General features: G+C 40.8%; 1 protein-coding gene across 1 annotated transcript in view; it reads left to right on the top strand.

The window, feature by feature from the left end:
• The window catches only part of LOC143975852 (atrial natriuretic peptide receptor 1-like), a 294,297-nt gene extending 274,821 nt beyond the window's left edge, over nucleotides 1–19,476 (top strand). Inside the window, exons 22-23 of the mRNA XM_077478411.1 lie at nucleotides 11,040–11,131; nucleotides 16,720–19,476. Of these exons, the coding sequence (XP_077334537.1) occupies nucleotides 11,040–11,131; nucleotides 16,720–16,881 (254 nt within the window). The 3' untranslated portion in view covers nucleotides 16,882–19,476. The remainder of the gene's footprint in view (nucleotides 1–11,039; nucleotides 11,132–16,719) is intronic.
• Nucleotides 19,477–19,686: the final 210 nt, after the last annotated feature.

Here is a 19,686-nt window from a genome sequence, read left to right as displayed (position 1 = left end):
TTCAGGATCAAAAAAATCTGAAATAATCATACCGCCAGGGAGGTTAATAAAGAAATTGTCAAAAACTGTCTGTTGGAGTTTTTACTTTTTCACACTTTTTTTGTGAATGGGTAGGGGTACAATGTTGGAAAAAATATATAAAAGGTGGCGCTAAGCATATACAAGTGAATATACAGAATATATCATGAACCAAAATCATGAACATATATCACTGCAAAAAAACACACATATATTGTTGTGCCGCAGAGATGATCAAATACCATTAAAAGAAAGCTCTATTTGTGGGAAAAAAAGAGACATTGTTTTTGTTTGGGTACAGTATCACACAACAGCGCAATTGTCAGTTAAAGCGACACAGTGCCGAATCGCAAAAAATTACCTGGTCATTGAGCAGCCAAATCGTCTGGGGCTGAAGTGGTTAAGGTAGGTCAAATTGTGCATTTGCGATAACAAATTGATTCCCACTGCCAACACCACTCCCCTCCAATGGACTCTTCTGGATGACTTCCTGAAGACGCCATTTACGGAAAAACGCACGTCAAAGCAGAGGATTCGTCACTTCCTGATCCTGATTTGTCACCCCACACCAGGCTTTACCCCTACGAGCGTGACGCGAAATGCACGCTACTGCGTTAGGAACCAGCCAGATCCGCACATACTGTCTTACCTAGTGCCAGGCAGACACTTTTGCATGTGAGTGCAACTTACTACTTTGTCATTGCTTTTATATTTAATTAAATATACTACACTATGAGACTTTCTCTCTCATCTCCCGTGGAGTCCATTTTTATGCCCTAGCTTCATCCGGAGGGTCCATTGGAGCGGAGTGGTGTTGGCAGTGGGAATCAATTTGCTATTCGAAATATGGAATTTGACCTACCTTAAAAGTGGTCAAACACTTGTTGCATTCAGTTGCCACCTTTCCATTGAGCACCTGTGGTGGAAGAACTAGAAGCTTAATTTAAAAGCATTTTTTTGGTGTTGGTAACACTATCACTAATGAACTTTTTAGCTTGCTATATGTTCAGCAATATATGTTTTTTCATGATATATACTGTATATTCACTTGTATATGCTTAGCGTCACCTCATATATTTTTTTCAACTTTTTTTTTTACTTGTTAACCTTCAAGGGGCAGCTTAATTTGCATATTCCTCATTCACAGGGCGTCAATTCTAGGTATCCAATCACATAAGAGGGGGATCAGGTATGGATTTTGAGGGGGGACCCCCACGCAATTGTTTAAAAAAAATTGGTTTGAGGTTCCCCTTAATATTCATACCACACCCAACAGGCCTGGTATGGATTTTTGGGGGGACCCCCATGCCGGTTTTTTCAATGACTTTTATCTGTATTGCCGAGACCTGACAATTCATTATCAGAGTGGTTTTAAATTACTTTTTTTCCTTTAGAAATGTCAGGCACTGTTGTAAACACGGGAAAAATGTGCCACTTTGCATACTATAGACACCTCCAGGTACGAAATGTAAAGGAATATTTCACTTTTATTGTTTCACTTTAAGGATTATTAAAATCACTGCTCCCAAAAAAAACTTAAATTTTTAAAACTTTTTTTTTCATTGATACATGTCCGCTGGGGCAGGATCCAGGTCCCCAAACACTTTTTTTATGACAATAGCATGCATATAAGCCTGGGGATGGCTCAGGGCTCCTAGTTTTCCGGCAACTCCCAATTTGGGACACAGAATGTCTCATACAGGGGTCACAGGTGCCCAGCTTGGAGCTAAGAGAGAGGAGGTCTCAACCAGGGGTCAGAGGAAGCCCCAGACAGGAGCCAGGAGGTTTCATCTAGGTGTCAGATGTACCCCAGCCAGCAGCCAGGGGACAGGGGGTCTCATTTCAGGAGTCAGGTGGGCTCCTATTGGGGTGTCAGAGGAACTCCTATCCAGCCAGGATTGGCCATGCTGCAGGATGCTGCAGCTAAGTGAACCAGCAGAGCTGGACAACACAGTCAGAGGGACTGGTAAGAAGAATAGTGATTCTGCCAATAAGGAAGCCAGGTGACTCTGTATTTTTGTTTGTTCAAATTGGTGTGGAAAAACCAGTGCGTGGGCAACTGATATGTATGGGAACTTTCCGTTTGTTCAATGAAAGGGCTGTCATGCCCTAAAATACAGTTCAGAATGGCGCAACTCATTGAAAATGCACCTACCACATGAGTATAGTCTCCGAAATACCACAACCCTTATCACATGCTAAACATGAGTTAAATTCTTACAAAGCTGGGTACATTTTTTTCTGATTTTAATGTGCATGTATGGGCAAAAACTAAAATATATAGTTATGCTTGTGTCAAAACTTAAAGCCCCCCCCCCAACAACCCCCTCTTCCTACACCTCTAACTGATCACTGTATTAGAAAGAAAGCCCCCTCTATATATTCCTCCTTTTACTTACCCCGCAGTGGTAATAAACCCAAAAGCAAGTATTATATTGCAGTAGGGATGGGTTCTGGCGTGTTCGGCTTGTACTCGCCAAAAATACGTTACTGCACACTGCCAATCATAGGCAGTGAGGCATTTCCTGGCTCGCAGCTACACATACACACGCTGCCTATAATTGGCGGTGTGCAGTGACAGCTTCCTGTCGAGTACGATCCAAACACACCGAGTCCATCATTATAGTGCAGCTTACCAATTCTTAGATATGATGGCTGCATTGGCTTTCTTTTTTAAGCTTTCTTTCCTTTATTTTCACCTGGTGATCCTGCCAGGAAGTCTGGAACAAGATGTCCTCCAGATGTAGCAGTTAAAGGGTTAAGATGAACCTTTTAAAACTGACAGGGGTGCTTACAATGATCAGTTTTTATTTATTTATGTAAAACATTTGCCAGCATTTGGCAGCATGGAGAAGAGAAACTAAAGACTCCATCTTGCTTCCTGTGATTCCAGGTGCACATCCAGGTGCACCTGCACCAACAGTCCAGTGTGAGGGCCAGTGTGAGGTGACCAGTCGGGTTGCCAGGAGAGCCTGCTTGTTCCAGGATGTTCATTTGGGCTTTAACCACAGGATTGGGTGAGGGAGCTTTTGCCCATTTGCAGGAACCGGAAACACTGCACCACAGAAGAAGTTAAATGGACACTGTATACAGACATCATTGCTGTTAGTCATCTTGCTGACACATGTAGTGCCACAAGGCTAAAGGATAAGGTCATCCATTCCCAGGGACACGGTATAAAGACACCATTGTCCTTTTGCCTTGCTGAGAAAGATCCTACCTTCCTCGCTTGATAATCCGGGCCAGTTGTTTTGTTTCACCTTGCTATTCAGAAGTTTAAGTGCACCAACGAAAGTGGCTAGCTGAAGACACAATGTCTTTTCTTCAAAAGGACTGAAACTACTAGTGCCATACAGACCCGCACACACATATTCAGGGCTCTGGATATGCAGTGGGTGTGTGCGGGACAGTTTATCTAGGAAGTTAAGCCATTACATGTTGATTTGAATAAAGTGTATAACCGCTTCCTGACCGCCTCACGCAGATTTACTGCGGCAGAAGGGCACGTACAGGCAGATTAATGTACCTGTACGTTGCCCTTTCAAGAGGCACCCGCCGGGAGCTCCGCGACCGTGGGTCCCATGGACTCAATGTCCGCGGGCATACCCTTGATCATTTCACAGTGAGGAAGAATGGGGAGATGCTAATGTTAACAAGCATTTCCCCATTCTGCCTAATGACACTGTCACTGATCACTGCTCCCTGTATTCGGGAGCGGCGATCTGTGATTTGTCACACACAGTTCCTCCTCCCCACAGTTAGAATCACTCCCTAGGACACACTTAACCCCTACAGTACCACCTAGTGGTTAACTCCTTCACTGTCAGTGACATTTTTACAGTAATCAATGCAATGTTTAGCATTAATCTTTGTATTAATGCCAGTGGTCCCAAAAATGTGTCAAAATTGTCCGATGTGTCCACCATAATGTCGCAGTCATGATAAAAATGGTTGATCACCGCCATTACTAGTAAAAAAAATTATCAATAAAAATGCCATAAAACTATCCCCTATTTTGTAAATTTTTTAAATATATTTTTGTACATTTTTTTATATATATTTTTGGGAATCTTTATTATAGCAAAAAGTTAAAAATAATGCGTTTTTTTCAAAAGTGACGCTATTTTTTTGTTTATAGTACAAAAAATAAAAACTGCAGAGGTGATCAAATACCACTAAAAGAAAGCTCTATTTGTGGGAAAAAAATGATGTTAATTTTGTTTGGGAGCCACAGCGCATGACCACGCAATTGTCAGTTAAAGCGACGCAGTGCCAAATCACAAAATGTGCTCTGATCAGGAAGGGGGTAAATTCTTCTGGGGCTGAGTCTGAGGGCTTAAGTGGTTAAAGTTGGGCCTGTGGTGTCAGGGCACAGAAGAGAGAGGCCTAACACAAAGAGGGTCATTCTTCTGTTCTCCTTCTGCCTGGATTAATAGAGCTGACCTGAGTAAAGGTAACCAATCTGGTACAGATTGCCATATTTTGATTTTTTGATTAGAGTGTTTGCTTCTTCTCTTGGGATTATTCTCAGTTTTTTAATCCCAGCAGTCTGAATATGGTATTGAGCTATATTGCTCTTAATCTTAGTTATAGCTCTACAATTGGATTACTTAAATACAGGTATATACTGTTACTGCTTGTTATTCTTTTCCAAAGAAATATTGCAGTAAAGACAATTTCTGTCTTTTATCATAACGTGTGTGTTTCTCATTGGTCATTGCACATAAGAAGGGCTGTGACTGTTCTTAGGGTTGAGAGGCAGAGTATGGAACCAAACATACTTAAGCAGCTCTTCCGGGGGTAGCGCTACACATTTATCCCAAAAGGCGAAAAAACTGTTGCTGTAACTGCTTAAAGAGCAGCTTCAGCCAGTTTTCCAGAAATGAAAAGTAAGCAGCTACAAAAACTGTAGCTACTAACTTTTAGTAAAAAACACACAAATTCTCCTGAAAGCGCTTGGGTTATGGGTATGGGTCCACCGTGTCAAAAATTATAAACCAATAAAAAGATAAAAAACACAATGTCTATTAGTGAAGATAATGATGTGTCATTGTGATTTATGATATTAAAGCTTATTTGATCTGCAGGGTCTTATAAAAAATCAACAGCCATAAGTTCATAAAAATTAGCCCTGGTAAGTTCCATCAACATCATGTAAAGGAACCAGCTCCATGTATTAAAAAATAATACCATTGGCTGTGTCAGCCTACTTGCTAGACAGGAGATGTGACAGTCAATCCCACCATATGAAATGCTTTGTATCCCACACTGGATGCTTGGGAAGGTGGCCCTCAGCTGACGATGCCAGGTCCCTCCTTGGCATCTATGCAGGGGTACCAGAAAAGCTGTAATGAGGTTGAATGGGGACATGGCTGTCAAGGCTGGCAAGACTACATGACGTTGGCGGCCAGCACCAGAGGGAAATGACAGCAAGAGGCTGGAACAGGAACCAGTCATTGGAGTGAGCGCCTCTGAATGACGTCACTTGCCAGCACTGAAGCCGCACAGAGTGGAGGAGATGGAGGAGATGGGGGAGCACACCAGGCCTTCATCACCATGACAACCCGTTTCACTCGTGAGAGCCTTGTCAAGTCACGTGACAATGATAATAATGGACTATTTAAAGGGAGAAGGGGGCAAAACAAGAGGCAGAGACCTAATTATGCAAATCTAGCATCACAATTGTCTGTGACATCTCCATCCTACTACTAACCCTTCATTACCTTAAATAAAGATTAAAATGTAATAAAAAAATCAAAAATTTATTAATATGAACCAATGTGGTGCACATCCAAAAGATAAAAACGCTACATAGCCCCCTACTATCCTACCTGGATACTGACAATCAGGACAACAATTAAAGATAAAAAAAAATATATAAAATAAAAAAGGGAAAATAGCATATTGGCAAATAAATGCCAAATTTAATAAAGGTGGTTTATCATTTTGACACTGTGGAAAAAGTCCATACCCCAACCATTTTCAGGAGATTTTTTGTGTTGTCTATTTCTCTCCCCGCCCAAGGGTGATCTCCCACAGCTATGGGCAGTTGGTTTGTCCTTAACCTTTTTCTAAGAGAGTACACACTTCCATTGGCGCCTGACCTTCTTTTATGTGTTAACGTTTAATAAACAAACACTTAGCTGTCCAGGGATCAATCACTGTCCTCACCCTGACCAGTTTTTCACCATTCTTTGGGTCCCCGGTGCCAGCATGTTAACTGTGGGAAGCCGACTGTGGCTCCTTGCAGCTTCATACCCAGCTTCTCACAGCACATGTGTGAGCCACGCTGCACCTTGTGAATGATTCCGCAGCCTCCTGGGACCTGTGACTTGTCCCAGAAGGTTGCAGGTGGGGGGAGGCATCTGCCAAAAATATTCCAAGTATGATGGGGAGGGTGGAAGAGTTCCACTTTAAAAAGCATTAGCAGCAGTTTGTCTCAATTTGTCTGACAGACTGACAATGCTGCTGTTCCAAAGTTGCTGCTCCTTCATCCATTGCGCCTTCATCCAGAGTGTAGGCACTCTAATAGAGTGAGTAAGTTACTGGCAGGATCACAATGTGAAAAAAAGAATGCAAAAAATAAATAAAACATAAATAAATAAAACAAATGCAGCCACTAAATCTAATGATTGGTAAACTGTTTGCTTTTGTACTTCTTTTACCACTTGACATCCGGGCCATAGCCAAATGATGGCTCCCAGATCGCTGTAAATGGCCAATCACAGCGGCCATTTACTACGCGATCTGCATGATCAGCTCTCATTGCCAGCTCTCCCTCCTCACACAGAGACCGCGTGTGAGGAGAGAGAGGATCTGACAGCGATCTGTGCCTTCAGTGAGTTAAAACATCATAAATTACAGTGCCCATACAGTGCCCCATCAGTTCAGTGCCTATTTGGGATCTGTGCCCACCCATGCCAACCTGTGCCCACATGTGCCATCAGTGATCAGTGTCCATCTGTGCACAGTATAATGTATTTTGGGGTGTCATTTTTGGTATGTGTATGCTATGTGTCCCCTGGAACATCTGACGGTGTTCCTTGCATGTTGGATCTCTGTATGTGGTCAGGCTGTGTAGAAGTCTCATACATATTGTATCGCCATATTTAGGAATAGCAGAATGTATTTTGGGGTGTAATTTTTGCTATTTAAATGCTATGTGTTGGAGATATCTTATAAACGGACAACGTTGGGGTGTTAGCTTTCCAAAATGGGGTCATTTTGTGGGTGTTTTGTGGGTGTTTCCATTGTGCTGGTGCTCCAGGGCCCTCAAAAGTGTAATAGGTGGTTGAGAAATGAGATGTGTAATTTATGCTCCTAGAACACCTGATGGTGCTCCCTGCATGTTGGGCCTCTCTATGTGTCCAGGCAGTGAAAAAAGTCCGACACATGTGGTATCATAATACTCAGGAGGAGAAGCAGAATGTATTTTGGGGTGTCATTTTTGCTAAATTCTATGTGTTGGAAATGTCTTAAACTTTGAGTAAAAAAAAGTGTTTTCATTTTTTTCCCACATTTTCCAAAAACTTCTGGAAAAAAATGAACCGTTCAAAAGACTCATTATGCCTCATAGATTATTTGTTGGGGCGTTAGCTTTCCAAAATGGGGTTATTTTGTGGATGTTTCCATTGTCCTGGTGAGATGTGTTATTTATGCTCCCTGCATATTGGGCCTCTGTATGTGGCCAGGCATTGAAAAAGTCCCACACGTGGTATTGCTATACTCAGGAGGAGTAGCAGAATGTATTTTGGGGTGTCATTTGCAGTATGTCATGTGAGAGAAATAAGCTATTACACTGACAATTTTGTGAAAAAATAAAAATCTTAATTTAGCAAAAAATTGTGGGAAAAAATTACTTTAAATAACTCACCATGCCTCTTACTAAATACCTTGAAATGTCTACTTTCCAAAAAGGGGTTATTTGGGGGTAATTTGTACTTTTATGGCTTGCGAGGGTCTCAAGAAATGAGATAGGCCACCAGTACATCAGATGTGATCATTTTTTTATGATTTGCACCATAGATTGTAGACCCTAAAACTTTCACACAGACCAAATAATTTCACAAATTTGGGTTATTTTTACCAAAGATATATAGCAGTATAAATTGTGGCCAAAATTTATGAAGAAAAATTACTAATTTGCTAAATTTTATCACAGAATTTAAGAAAAATTTGTTTTTTTTTCAAAATTTCCGGTCTTTTTTCATTTATATCGCAAAAAATAAAAAACCAAAAGGTGATCAAATACCACCAAAAGAAAGCTCTATTTGTATGAAAAAAGGACGAAAAAAAGTCAGCACCACTTGAATTGACAAAAATCTATTTAAAATCGACCTGAGCCAGGTGAAAAATTATCAGAGGAACAGTGACTATATCCAATCATATGCAGTCACTTTTTGGTTATTCAGACAGCTGCGGGACCTGTGGCTATCTGAATTTAAGAACAGTAACGACATCGGATTCAATTTAGTGACAGTTCATCTGATAAAATCAAGCAATGCAGATTCCTTCTTCCACGCTGCTTAGGGTGAATGGAGGAATCTTTTGTAGTGATGTAGTTGCCCCTAGTAAAAGACAATTCACCAATTCACCCAGCTGCCAGACTTCATACATCACTTGCAGAGACAATGAACAGTCTTTTGCTGGTTTTGTTTTTGTTGTTTTATTAGTGGGTACAACTTGGATGGGAAAAGGGATATGGGATGCCCAGAGAATATATATATTTGCCATTATATTTTAAGATTTAAGCACAACAGCACAGTTAGAGCTAGAAGATTGGATGTGCATTTAATCTGAGTATGAATCTCCTCCTGCATCTCCATGTAGACTGTTGCTCCTTCTCTGCTTAACCTCCGCAGAGTATTCCTTATAAGAATTCCCCATCCATCACTGTGTGAAGGGTGAAGACATCACCTTTGACCATGTAAAAGTGATGGTCTTAGAGCTTCCTCTCCTCCTGAACAAACGTATGATTACTGAGGTAAATTAATGTCACATCTTCTTCATTTGAGTAATAAGCACTCACTCTGAATAAGCCCCTAAACAGGCTCTGGTTGTTCGCCGCTATTAGGTCTCAGGCCTGCAGTACCTCTCCCCGGAGGCACAGTAGGTTAAAAGCAATTCTTTGGATGGTGGACTACTGTTCCCAGCCAGCCTAACTTGCAAATCCTTTGCCCTCAGGCTACATTGATTTGACACAGATCCCCACAGTCTCTGATCCAGGACTCCTCATCATTCACTGTGTGAAGAACGAAGACTTTGCTAATGACCGTGTAGAAGCAAAGTTCCCTCACAGACTTCCTGGCACATCCAGCCCTCCACTGTGGTAACACTCACTGACCTTCCACTGCCCTGAGTCCTTGATGAGGAACTTGACCAGACCATATGTTCCGACAGCTTTACCTGTCCCTCTGCTACAGGAGTTCCTTACAACCGACCGTGTGGTGATAAAGACATTGCCAATGACTGTGTAGAGGCAAAGTCCCTCACAGCTCTCCCTGAGCCTCCTTCTGTGATCGGTACACCCCCCCCCCCCGAATGGGGGTGCCCTCCTGCTGCTGCCTAGTATTCCATTCCTTACTTCACTCCGCCGACAGCTCTCTCCCGTGTTACCTCAGCTTTTATAGGAGGCCAGCCCCCTCCCAATACCAATTGGGGATTGGTCAAGGCTCCCACACAAGCTGCCTGTCACTCCAGTTCTAGGCCCAGCCCCTCTTCCAGAATATCCCCCCCCCCCCCCCCCCCCCAGATATGTAATTTCCAGCTTGTGTGATTGGCTCACTGATTTTCTCAGAAGTCTGCTCTAAGATACAAGTCCGATTTCAGGCATCCCCTGCAACAAAAATGTAATTTTTGGTGAGATACTTTCAATAGGACATCACAGCTAAAGGGATGCAGGCCCAGCAGCTTTCCTCATTATAGCCCTGCAGGTGCACAGCTAATATATAATTATGAAAGCACTTCCATTAGACTAAATTGGCACAGAGGAACAAACAGTGATTTCTTCAGAATAACAAAAGGTAGGAATCAGCAACAAAGGTTGTTAAAATCCCTTTAATGTCCATACCCTGTTTCCCCAAAAATAAGCCCTACCCCAAAAATAAGACCTAGCGTGGGTTTCTGGGGTGGCTGCAATATGTGCTCTACTCCGAAAATTAGCCCTAGTTAAAGTCCATGTAAATCATGTAATCCATTCTGTAAAAAGATTATATAATGTGTAGTGTGTCTCCTTATGTAATTTTATTGTGGAAAATACCTTATTTACAGCTCCGTGGGCACACACATGACTCACTGGAGCTCTTGTCTTCTCCTCCCAGCTGATGTCAGCAACCCCTCCCTCTGCAGTGCTCAGAGCAAGGGGAGGAATTTTTTTGTGCATACCGTAAATAAATAAGACATCCCCTGAAAATAAGCCATAGTGTGTTATTTTTAGCCAAAATGAATATAAGATCCGGTCTTATTTTCAGGGAAATACAGGTAGATCACCCAGAGGGGAATGTTTTTTCTATCAACAAAAGTAGAGTTACTCTTTAAGTTTAAATAGGAGAAATCTAACACTGTATGGTTTTATCCCAGTATATAATTTAGGGATAATGTAGTTGTGCTTTCTCATCAACTGTATGTTTACAGTTGGAGCTATAAAGATGTATGTGGATAAATGCTATTATTGTATATGTACAGAAATGCTGATAAGTCACTGCCCAAAATCCTTAGCCTGTGGCTATTGGTGCTTTCATTCCATTAGATTAGCTCTACATATGGCAGTGTCTAGCCTTTAGTAGACTTTACTGTGAAAATGCTTACACTACTGTATGTTTTGAACCAAACTGGTCCTCGATAATGACAAAACTGCTTCAATTCTAGGGAGTGCAGTATTCCCAGAATTGCCAAGCCAGACAGGTCAGGACTCCCTTAGGTAGATGGTCTTGTTGAGATATGCATATATGACACAATATGGTGAATGAGTGTGTATATATAAAACCTCTCTCAGTAGACTTATTCCTTTTTGTTTTTCTCAGCTCTCAAAATTCAGTGCAGCTCTAGTGCATATGATCTACTGAAACAAATTGGAGGTTATATTCTGGTGTGCCGTGGGACATTATCTATTAAGGTATTTTTTTTTTAAATGTGTTTATTTCTAAATATTATGATCTTTTAAGGTAGGCTGTAAGGTTTTAATCACAGATGCCATAACATTTACATTTTTACTGTTTATACAACAATCCTAAAAAAAATGCACAGGCATCACGACCTTCTTTTGAAAATGCCAGATGTTGATACTTTAATCCTAAAATATTCTGGAAATGGGTCCCTACCTATTTTATGTCTGCTAATTTTTTGGCTGACCACCCCCCAGACATCAAAAATGGTTGGATTATAGGACATGGACAAGTCCAAAGCCCTCTTGGCTCAGCTTGAAACATGGATGATGATGTACTTTATTTTCTGTCAATTTAATTGGATTATGGATGACCACTGAGGGCTTCCTGTACCCTTTGCATATATCTGACCGTATGAGAACCTCCTCCCCCTGCATGGGAAATAGACAACACACATTTCATAATTCCAGTGAATACATGGTTTTATCATAATGAGTATTATGGGTTTCAACATGCTGATTGTTCACTCCTGAAGTGCTGATTGTACTCCTGAAAATCTATCTATTGAAACATGTCAAATTCACATGTGGTGTGGAGTGTACTGGATCCATACAATAAATGAACCCTTCTGTACTCAATATTTTAGCATTTAGCTTGTGTTTGGTTTTTATTGAATGTTCCAATACAATGTATGTTTCTTATATATGCAGTGCTCTCATATCTATATGTTCCTCAAAAAGTCCCTGGTTACTGCCATCATTGTTTGCCATGCTGAAACTCTATCTTCAAAACTATTTCACTGATTTAAAACATACATTGCCACCAGTGAAATCAGAACTCCTTACCTTTTTTCATTTGTTTTTAGCAAAGTTGTACCAACCACATGGTGGGAACCTTGTCTGAGGCTGCTGCTGTACTGGAAAAGAGAGGGGAGGCACCGAATCTTGTCATGTCGCGTACACACGATCGGAATTCCGGCCAGAAAAAGACAGATGAGAGCTTTTCAGCGGAAAATGTGACCGTGTGTATGCTCCATCGGAATTTAGCTGTCCGAATTTCCGCCAGGCAAAAATTGATAGCATGTTTTCAATTTTCCCGATGGAAAAACTTTCTATCGGTAATTCCGATCGTGTGTATGCAATTCCGACATGCCAAAAATCACACATGCTCAGATTCAACTATGAGACAGAAGCTATTGGCTACTGGCTATTGAACTTCCTTTTTCTAGTCACGTCGTACGTGTTGTACATCAATCGGAATTTGAAGTGACCATGTGTAGGCAAGACAGCTTGAGCTGAATTCCGTCAGGAAAACCATCAGAACTTTTTTCAATCGTGTGTACGCGGCATCAGTCCCCATTTCTCCACCACACAATCTAATGAAGCAAGTAGTAAGATAAGCAAATTATCTTCCCTGTATGTATATACTAAAATTCAATGCAGTTTGCATCCAGGGCCATTCACTCGAAGGTAAGCACCACATAGCGATTACATACAAGCAGTTAGCTGCATCAGCCAGCAGCCTCCAATTACATACAAGCAGTTAGCTGCATCAGCCAGCAGCCGCCTAATGCTTTCAATGGGGCTGTGCCCAACAGCTAATCACCGGGGCCTCCAGCTAGGGTTCTCACATTTTCAGTACATGCTGTTGGGACAAAACACAGGTGGGAATGTGGCCTTGTTATTATTTTTTTTAAACGTTTTTTTCTATTTAACATCCTTATTAATCCCTAATATTCCCTCATTAACCCTAAATAAAATGTATGTAAACTCAATTTAACCACTTCATGAATATAAGCATTGTGTAAGACTACTAAAACAATTGTCCATAGATTGCATCATTACAGTAGGCTCTGTAGTGTGATCAAGTGATCTTACTCATGCTCCTCCACACCCTACACTCTGATAGGTGGGCTGGGCTAAGTTGCAGAATATGACAAGCCCTGCAGATGTCACAGCAGGACATTTCCTCCTTTGTTCTGGGCCTATCAAATGACTGACTTCACATGCAGCTCGCCACCCAGCATAGGACCACTCCTCCCCTCCTAAACAATAACCCACCCAATTGGTAGGTAGTGACTCTAAAGCCCAAACTTACCACAACATGTGATTGATGGTGGTTGATGTAGGTTGGGTGCATACTACTGAAAGCAAATGAATGGACATACACATGTGCATATTGTACAGCTCAGTAATATGAATACTGTGCAATTCCAGCTTTAGATGTTTATGTGGCAAAATGGGATTCAGACACCAAGAATTCTCTTCAGCTCTTTTGCCACTTATCAGTGTGGAAGGATATTGCCTTGTGTCCTCTTTCAGACACCGAAATTATGGGAGAATGCTGCAACTCTCTCACTTAGAAGCAGGAAATAAAAGTAGTACATTTGCAGATATTTATCTATCAGATATTATTTAAGTATAGATATTGTCCAAATGGGACAGTGTGTGAAAAAGCAAAAGGAATGTCACCAAAAATGTGGCTTCTTGCAACTTAGCCCACCTTCAACCTGGTCTGTGCAGAAGTGGGCGGCTAAGAGGATTAGGGCCTAATTACTGTAGAAAGAGGGGTAGTTGTGATGCCAACACTGCAGAAGCTCAATGAGTCTGCAAAGTGTTACCACCAAGAAGAAAGAATTCCGAGTGACTGCCAGGATCAACGGATAGTTTTTCCAAAAGGAAAGGAAAAAAAAAATCTATTTAAAAAAAAAAGGCACAGAAAGATTATAAAATGTATAAGTAAGGTTGAATTTTTTTTTTCCTAACATTTATAACCACATTAACTTTCATGACATGCCCTTCTTCCCATTTCTTCTGTTTTATTTTGTTTTCTAATTGTACGTAAACGTTTTATCTCTCCCTTATGTATATCAGTATAGGTTTTCTTTAGCTAAAACAAAACAGCAAACAATATAAATTAATGTAAGATGGTAGCATGCATTGGCAGGTGTCATGATCGGAGAACCACATTTTTTGTATTGCTGAAAGCACATTGATCAGTCATGGGAAATAATTATATAAGTGAATCTAAACTGGTCCTCTAATTGAATTAGAAAAAGAAGCATCGCCACCAGAACATGCAAACAGGCAAAAAATTTGGACGAACATGTGAACATCGTTAAAGTCTATGGGACACGAAAAAGAGTGATAATTTTAAAGGTTTATATGTAAGTTATTGTCATAAAAAGTGTTTGGGGACCCGGGTCCTGCCCCAGAGGACATGTATCAATGCAAAAAAAGATTTAAAAACGGCAGTTTTTTCGGGAGCAGTGATTTTAAGCTTAAAGTGAAACAATAAAAATGAAATATTCCTTTAAATATCGTGCCTGTGGAGAGGCTTATCTAGAATCTTCAGGGCCCCAGTGCAAGAAACCATGAAGGGCCCCCACCAGGGGCGTTGCTGGGTCTACAAAAGATCTTGGGCTAGAACCCATAGCAGTGAAGTAAAGAAAGTCATACACTTAGGTGGGCATACACATGTATTTAATATACATGTGTGTGTGTGTGTATATATATATATATATATATATATATATATATATATATATATATATATATATATATATATATATATTCATTACATATCTGAGTGCAGATCGCACACTTATATCAGGGTCCCCAGAGATCCGCCACTTACATCAGGGTCCCCAGAGCCAGACAGCCCCCCTCCAGAGATTCCCCTGTACCTGACTGGTCTCCGCTGTCTGTGCACCACCAACCCCCAGCATATCTCTGTACCCCCCACCTCTGATCCTGTTATATAACTGAAGGCTGGGCCACTCAGTGACGTAAACGGTGACCCCGCCTTCCTCTGACGTTATGTGGTGGGAAGCAGGGTCACCCATTTAAATCACGTGTGGCCCCACCCTCACCTATATAACAGCTGTTACCGAGAAGAAGCGTCACTCAATGGGAGCCTTCCATGGAGGGGGAGCTGTTGTGGCTTTTTTTTTCTTTTTTCGGCTCGTCTGCAGTGTGTGAGATGGATTTCAATCGTGGGACATTTTTATATTTTTATTTTTTAATAAAGGACTTGTCCCAAAGTGTCTCCTGTCTTTTTTTACTATTAATTACTTTTTTGTGAAATGGTAGGGGTACAATGTACCCCGTGACCAATTCACATGGGGGGCGGGATCTGGGGGTCCCCTTATTAAAGGGCATGTTGCCTGGTACGGTTCAGGAGGGGGGCCACTCTCTCGACCCCCTCTCTTTTCCTGCGGCCTTCCGGGTTGCTTTGGGGGGCTACTCCAAAGCACCCTCCCTATGTTGAGGGCATGTTGCCTGGGACGGTTCAGGAGGGGGGGCACTCTCGGATAAGAGTCGTGTATGGATTTTGGGGCGGACCATTTATTTTTTACATTTTGGCATAGGGTTCCCCTTAAAATCCATACTAGACCTAAAGGGTCTGGTATGGATTTTGGTGGGGACCTCTATGCCATTTTTTTTATTTGGTGCAGGGTTCCCCTAAATAGACCAGACCTGAATAGCCTGATATGGATTTTGGGGGGACCCCCACGCAATTTTTTTCAATTTTTGGCTTGGGCTTCCCCTTAATATTCATACCAGACCCATGCCGTTTTTTTCAGTGAGTTTTATCTATATTGCCAAGACACGACAATTCATTATTAGTTAGAGCCATGATTAGTTTTAAATACATTTTTTCCTTTAGAAATGGTACTGTTCTAAACACGGGAAAACTGCGCCACTTTACAGGCATACTATAGACACCCCCCCCCCAGGCACGATATTTAAAGGAATATTTCATTTTTATTGTTTAACTTTAAGCATTATTAAAATCAGTGCTCCCCTGGGACAGGATCCAGGTCCCCAAACACTTTTTATGGCAATAAATTGCATATAAGCCTTTGTAATAAGCACTTTTGATTTTTCATGTTAATGTCCCATAGACTTTAACGGTGTTCCACGGCTTTTGAATTTGCAGTGAACCACGCATAATGTTTGCTGTTCGGCGAACAGGCGAACATCCGATGTTCGGGTCGAACGTACGTTCGACTCGAACATCGGGCTCATCTCTAGTGGTCAACAGTGCCACATCCCTAATTGGAAATATAGTGGAATGAGTAAACTCTAGATGGAATTTTTAGGCAACACAATATAAAAAATATTAAAATATAGTCATTAATTGATACAAAGTTAAAAAACCAACAGACAACAGTGCAATTAAAGTTGCTAGCAACATACGCTAGACAAACTACCACAAACTACCACATAAGAACATCAATGCTCAAAGAGCCTTCAAGCTCTTTTACCTGTGACATCAACCCACACCAGGCCTCTAAGTGATATACATGATCCTATGTTTATAGGTTGAGTGACATTATGGCCTATAAGTATTGGTGGGTATGTTCTTATGTGGTAGTTTGTCTAGCGTATGTTGCTAGCAACTTTGTATCAATAAATGACTATACAGTATTTTAATATTGTGCATATTGTGGAGCCTAAAAAGTCCATCTAGAGTTCATTCATTCCAATATATGGTCCTATAATTGGATGTGCATGGACCTCTGAACTCTATAACAGCAGGTTCATTAAATGTACAGTTACTTTGAATTTATTTAATTTACTTCTGTTTTCCATAGGGCAAAGGAGACATGACAACTTACTGGCTTGAGGGTAAGACTGGAACATCGACAAAGAATATCAGCCCAGACACCTCTGGAATTTTTAAGGAAGTTGAAAGAGAAGCCTATGATCTGATACCAGGAGTACTATCCACTGAAGCACTGTCAACTTCATTCTGAATGGTGTTATCGTTCTCTCTTTTAAATTAGTATAAACTCTACGCGAGTCCTATTATGGATGAACAGGCTGGTGTATCTGATCTGTGCTGATCTGATACAAATCTGCAGGAAATCGCAATGGCTCAGAGACTAGCACAGTACTGGATGACATTCTTCATAGCAGCTAAAAACTAAATTAAAGGTACTGTCAAGAAGAAAATATTTAAGACAGTGTATAAGCTTTTGGACTTGTTCTGGCTGAACAACAGAAGTGCATTATTTGGTGGGTTATGTTTGTTATGTTCCATATTAGTATTGTTGAGAAGGCTCATCACATAGGGGGTCTTAAATGTTTCTTTCTCACTATTACTTCTGTAGAAAACGTGACACTATAACATACTGTTGACTATTACTTGATTGTTAAGGATTAAAAGGTCAGCCTATCCAAAATGATTATAGCTCCCTTTATCTCTCATGGGTTCCAGTGGCTGGACTTGCTGCACCTAAGTCTGCCATTACAAGAGGACCTCACCGATTAGCATTTTTTTCTTAGCAGAGAATGCAACAGGAAGAATCCATGGCAGCAACGGGACAGATCTGGTCATTTCAATTACGGTATATAAGAAAATAAAAGATGTCCATTTATAACTGAATAATTGACCATTTAGATTTCCCATCTAGTGTCACATTTATGTAATAACAAGCCAAGCACATACATTAAAGGCATGGTCTGACCCAGAAGTTTGTCAGTGCTTCCATAATCAGCTCAGTCCAGAGTTTTCCGGACCTGCCTAGAGCACTGCAGTTACACATATCCATTTGATTTCATGTACATGCTTTTGCATGCCTTCTCACCTACAGCCTTACAAGTCCAGAACCTAGTGGAATGGTGAGGCCACAAGACTGCTTATTTTTGGAGGTTTTGGGCACTAAAATGCCTTCAAAGCCTTTTGGACTATAAACTCACCAGACCTAAAGTCACACTGCTGCCTGTCTCACAGAGCCCACTCATCTGCCAGGATGCAACAACTCCCCTTGCCTGCTGATGCAACTGGATAGAAAATAGAATAATTGGAAATAATTGCAGCTACAAAGAAGACAGAGAAATTGTAGTGAAGAGTCTTCAGTAATTACAGTTAAAAAATTTTAAATTGCCAAGCTGGGGCTGGAGATGTGGACTTCAGGGTGTGCTAAAAAAACATCAAAATGGGTATCTTATTCTTCTTTGTCAAACTGGAGGAAGGCCTCCTGGATCCCCCCCAGGACATAGGACCTCTAGAAATAAGCCCTCTGAACAGAGCAGACCCTGTTTTGGCGGAGCAACAAATATAAAAATAACACTTCCTGGGACAGAAAGGCACCGAAGAAATGTATTGAGGCAGAGATTTGTTTAACCAAAGTCTCATAGTTAATATTTCGTGCCACTTTGAAGGATGAAAATGAAAAAAAAAACATGTGGTATTGTCTGCAATAAACTCTACCTTATGTGCAGTTTTAATATTGCATTTTTTTTGTAAATATATTGCATGTTGCACATGATGACTAGATTGGTCTTCTCTGATTAAAAAAAACACTGCTCCCAGCTGGAAAAAACATATATCTGTATATATATATGTAGCCTCAGCCTTGCCTAGGCATTACCCACTAGAGTAGTGATTTTTTCTTTTAAGCTGAGTCTCTACTGCTAATTATGTAATCATACTCAAAAGTACTGGCTATTTCATGGGTGAGCATGCAACAAATTAGGGTAGTGTGTGAGCAAAGGCAATTATAGACTTTGCATACGCTGTACAGTAAATTAAATCTATTTTCCAATATGGATAAAGTACAAGTTCACTTTAAATGACATATTTGCAAACGTAAATGCTTAGGAACTTTGGGGGTCATTTACTAAAGGCAAATCCACTTGGAAGTGCAGTCGCTGTAGATCTGAGGGGGACATGCAAGGAAAATACTGTAAAGAAACTGCATTTTAGCTTTCACATGATTAGATGATAAAATCAGCAGAACTTCCCCTCATTTCAGATCTTCCCCTCAGAGCTACGGCGATTGCACTTGCAATGCACTTTCAAGTGCACTTTCAGTGCACTTGTAATGCAAAGTGGATTTGTCTTTAGTAAATAACCCCCATTGCAATGCTGACAATAGACAATAAATCCTTGTGCAAGGTGAGGGTAGAATTTGTCTAGACATTCCACAATTTCCTTTATTACCACGTTATTACTATGCAGCACAGTGGTGTAGTGGTTAGCACTTTCATCTAGCGGCAAAAAGGGTCATTGGTTTGAATCCTGACCACAACACCATCTGTCTAGCGTTTGCATGTTCTTTCTGTGCCTGCGTGGGTTTTCTCTGGGTACTCTGGTTTCCTCCCACACTTCAAAGACACGCTGGTAGGTTAATCAGATCCTGTCTAAAAAATTGACCCTAGTATGTATGAATGTGTGTTAGGGACCTTAGTTTCTAAGCTCCTTGAGGGCAGGACTGATGTGAATGAATGTACAATGTATATTTAAAGTTCTGCATAAATTGACTGCACTATATAAGTACATAAAATAAATATTTAATACCATGTAGCATATTTATAAGATGTTGTTAGAAGAATCACACCACGCTCTGCCTATTATAGGACTAGTTTTGTTTCAGTTTTGTAACCTATAATATTGGCTCAATTTTAATTAAATATATAATAACTATAGCTGAAGTCTTTCTTTGCAATTCTAGGTTTTTATCTTTACAGAACAAGGGGTAAAGATCATACATAACAACCCCTTACAGAACAGTTTGGATATCTTATAGGTTGATCAGAGAGATGTGTCCAGGCAG

Source organism: Lithobates pipiens, unplaced genomic scaffold, assembly GCF_037356315.1.
Source record: "Lithobates pipiens isolate NorthernLeopardFrog02 unplaced genomic scaffold, aLitPip1_a1.2 Scaffold_13, whole genome shotgun sequence".
Taxonomy (NCBI): domain Eukaryota; kingdom Metazoa; phylum Chordata; class Amphibia; order Anura; family Ranidae; genus Lithobates; species Lithobates pipiens.
This window is presented reverse-complemented; position numbering and strand designations above follow the sequence as displayed.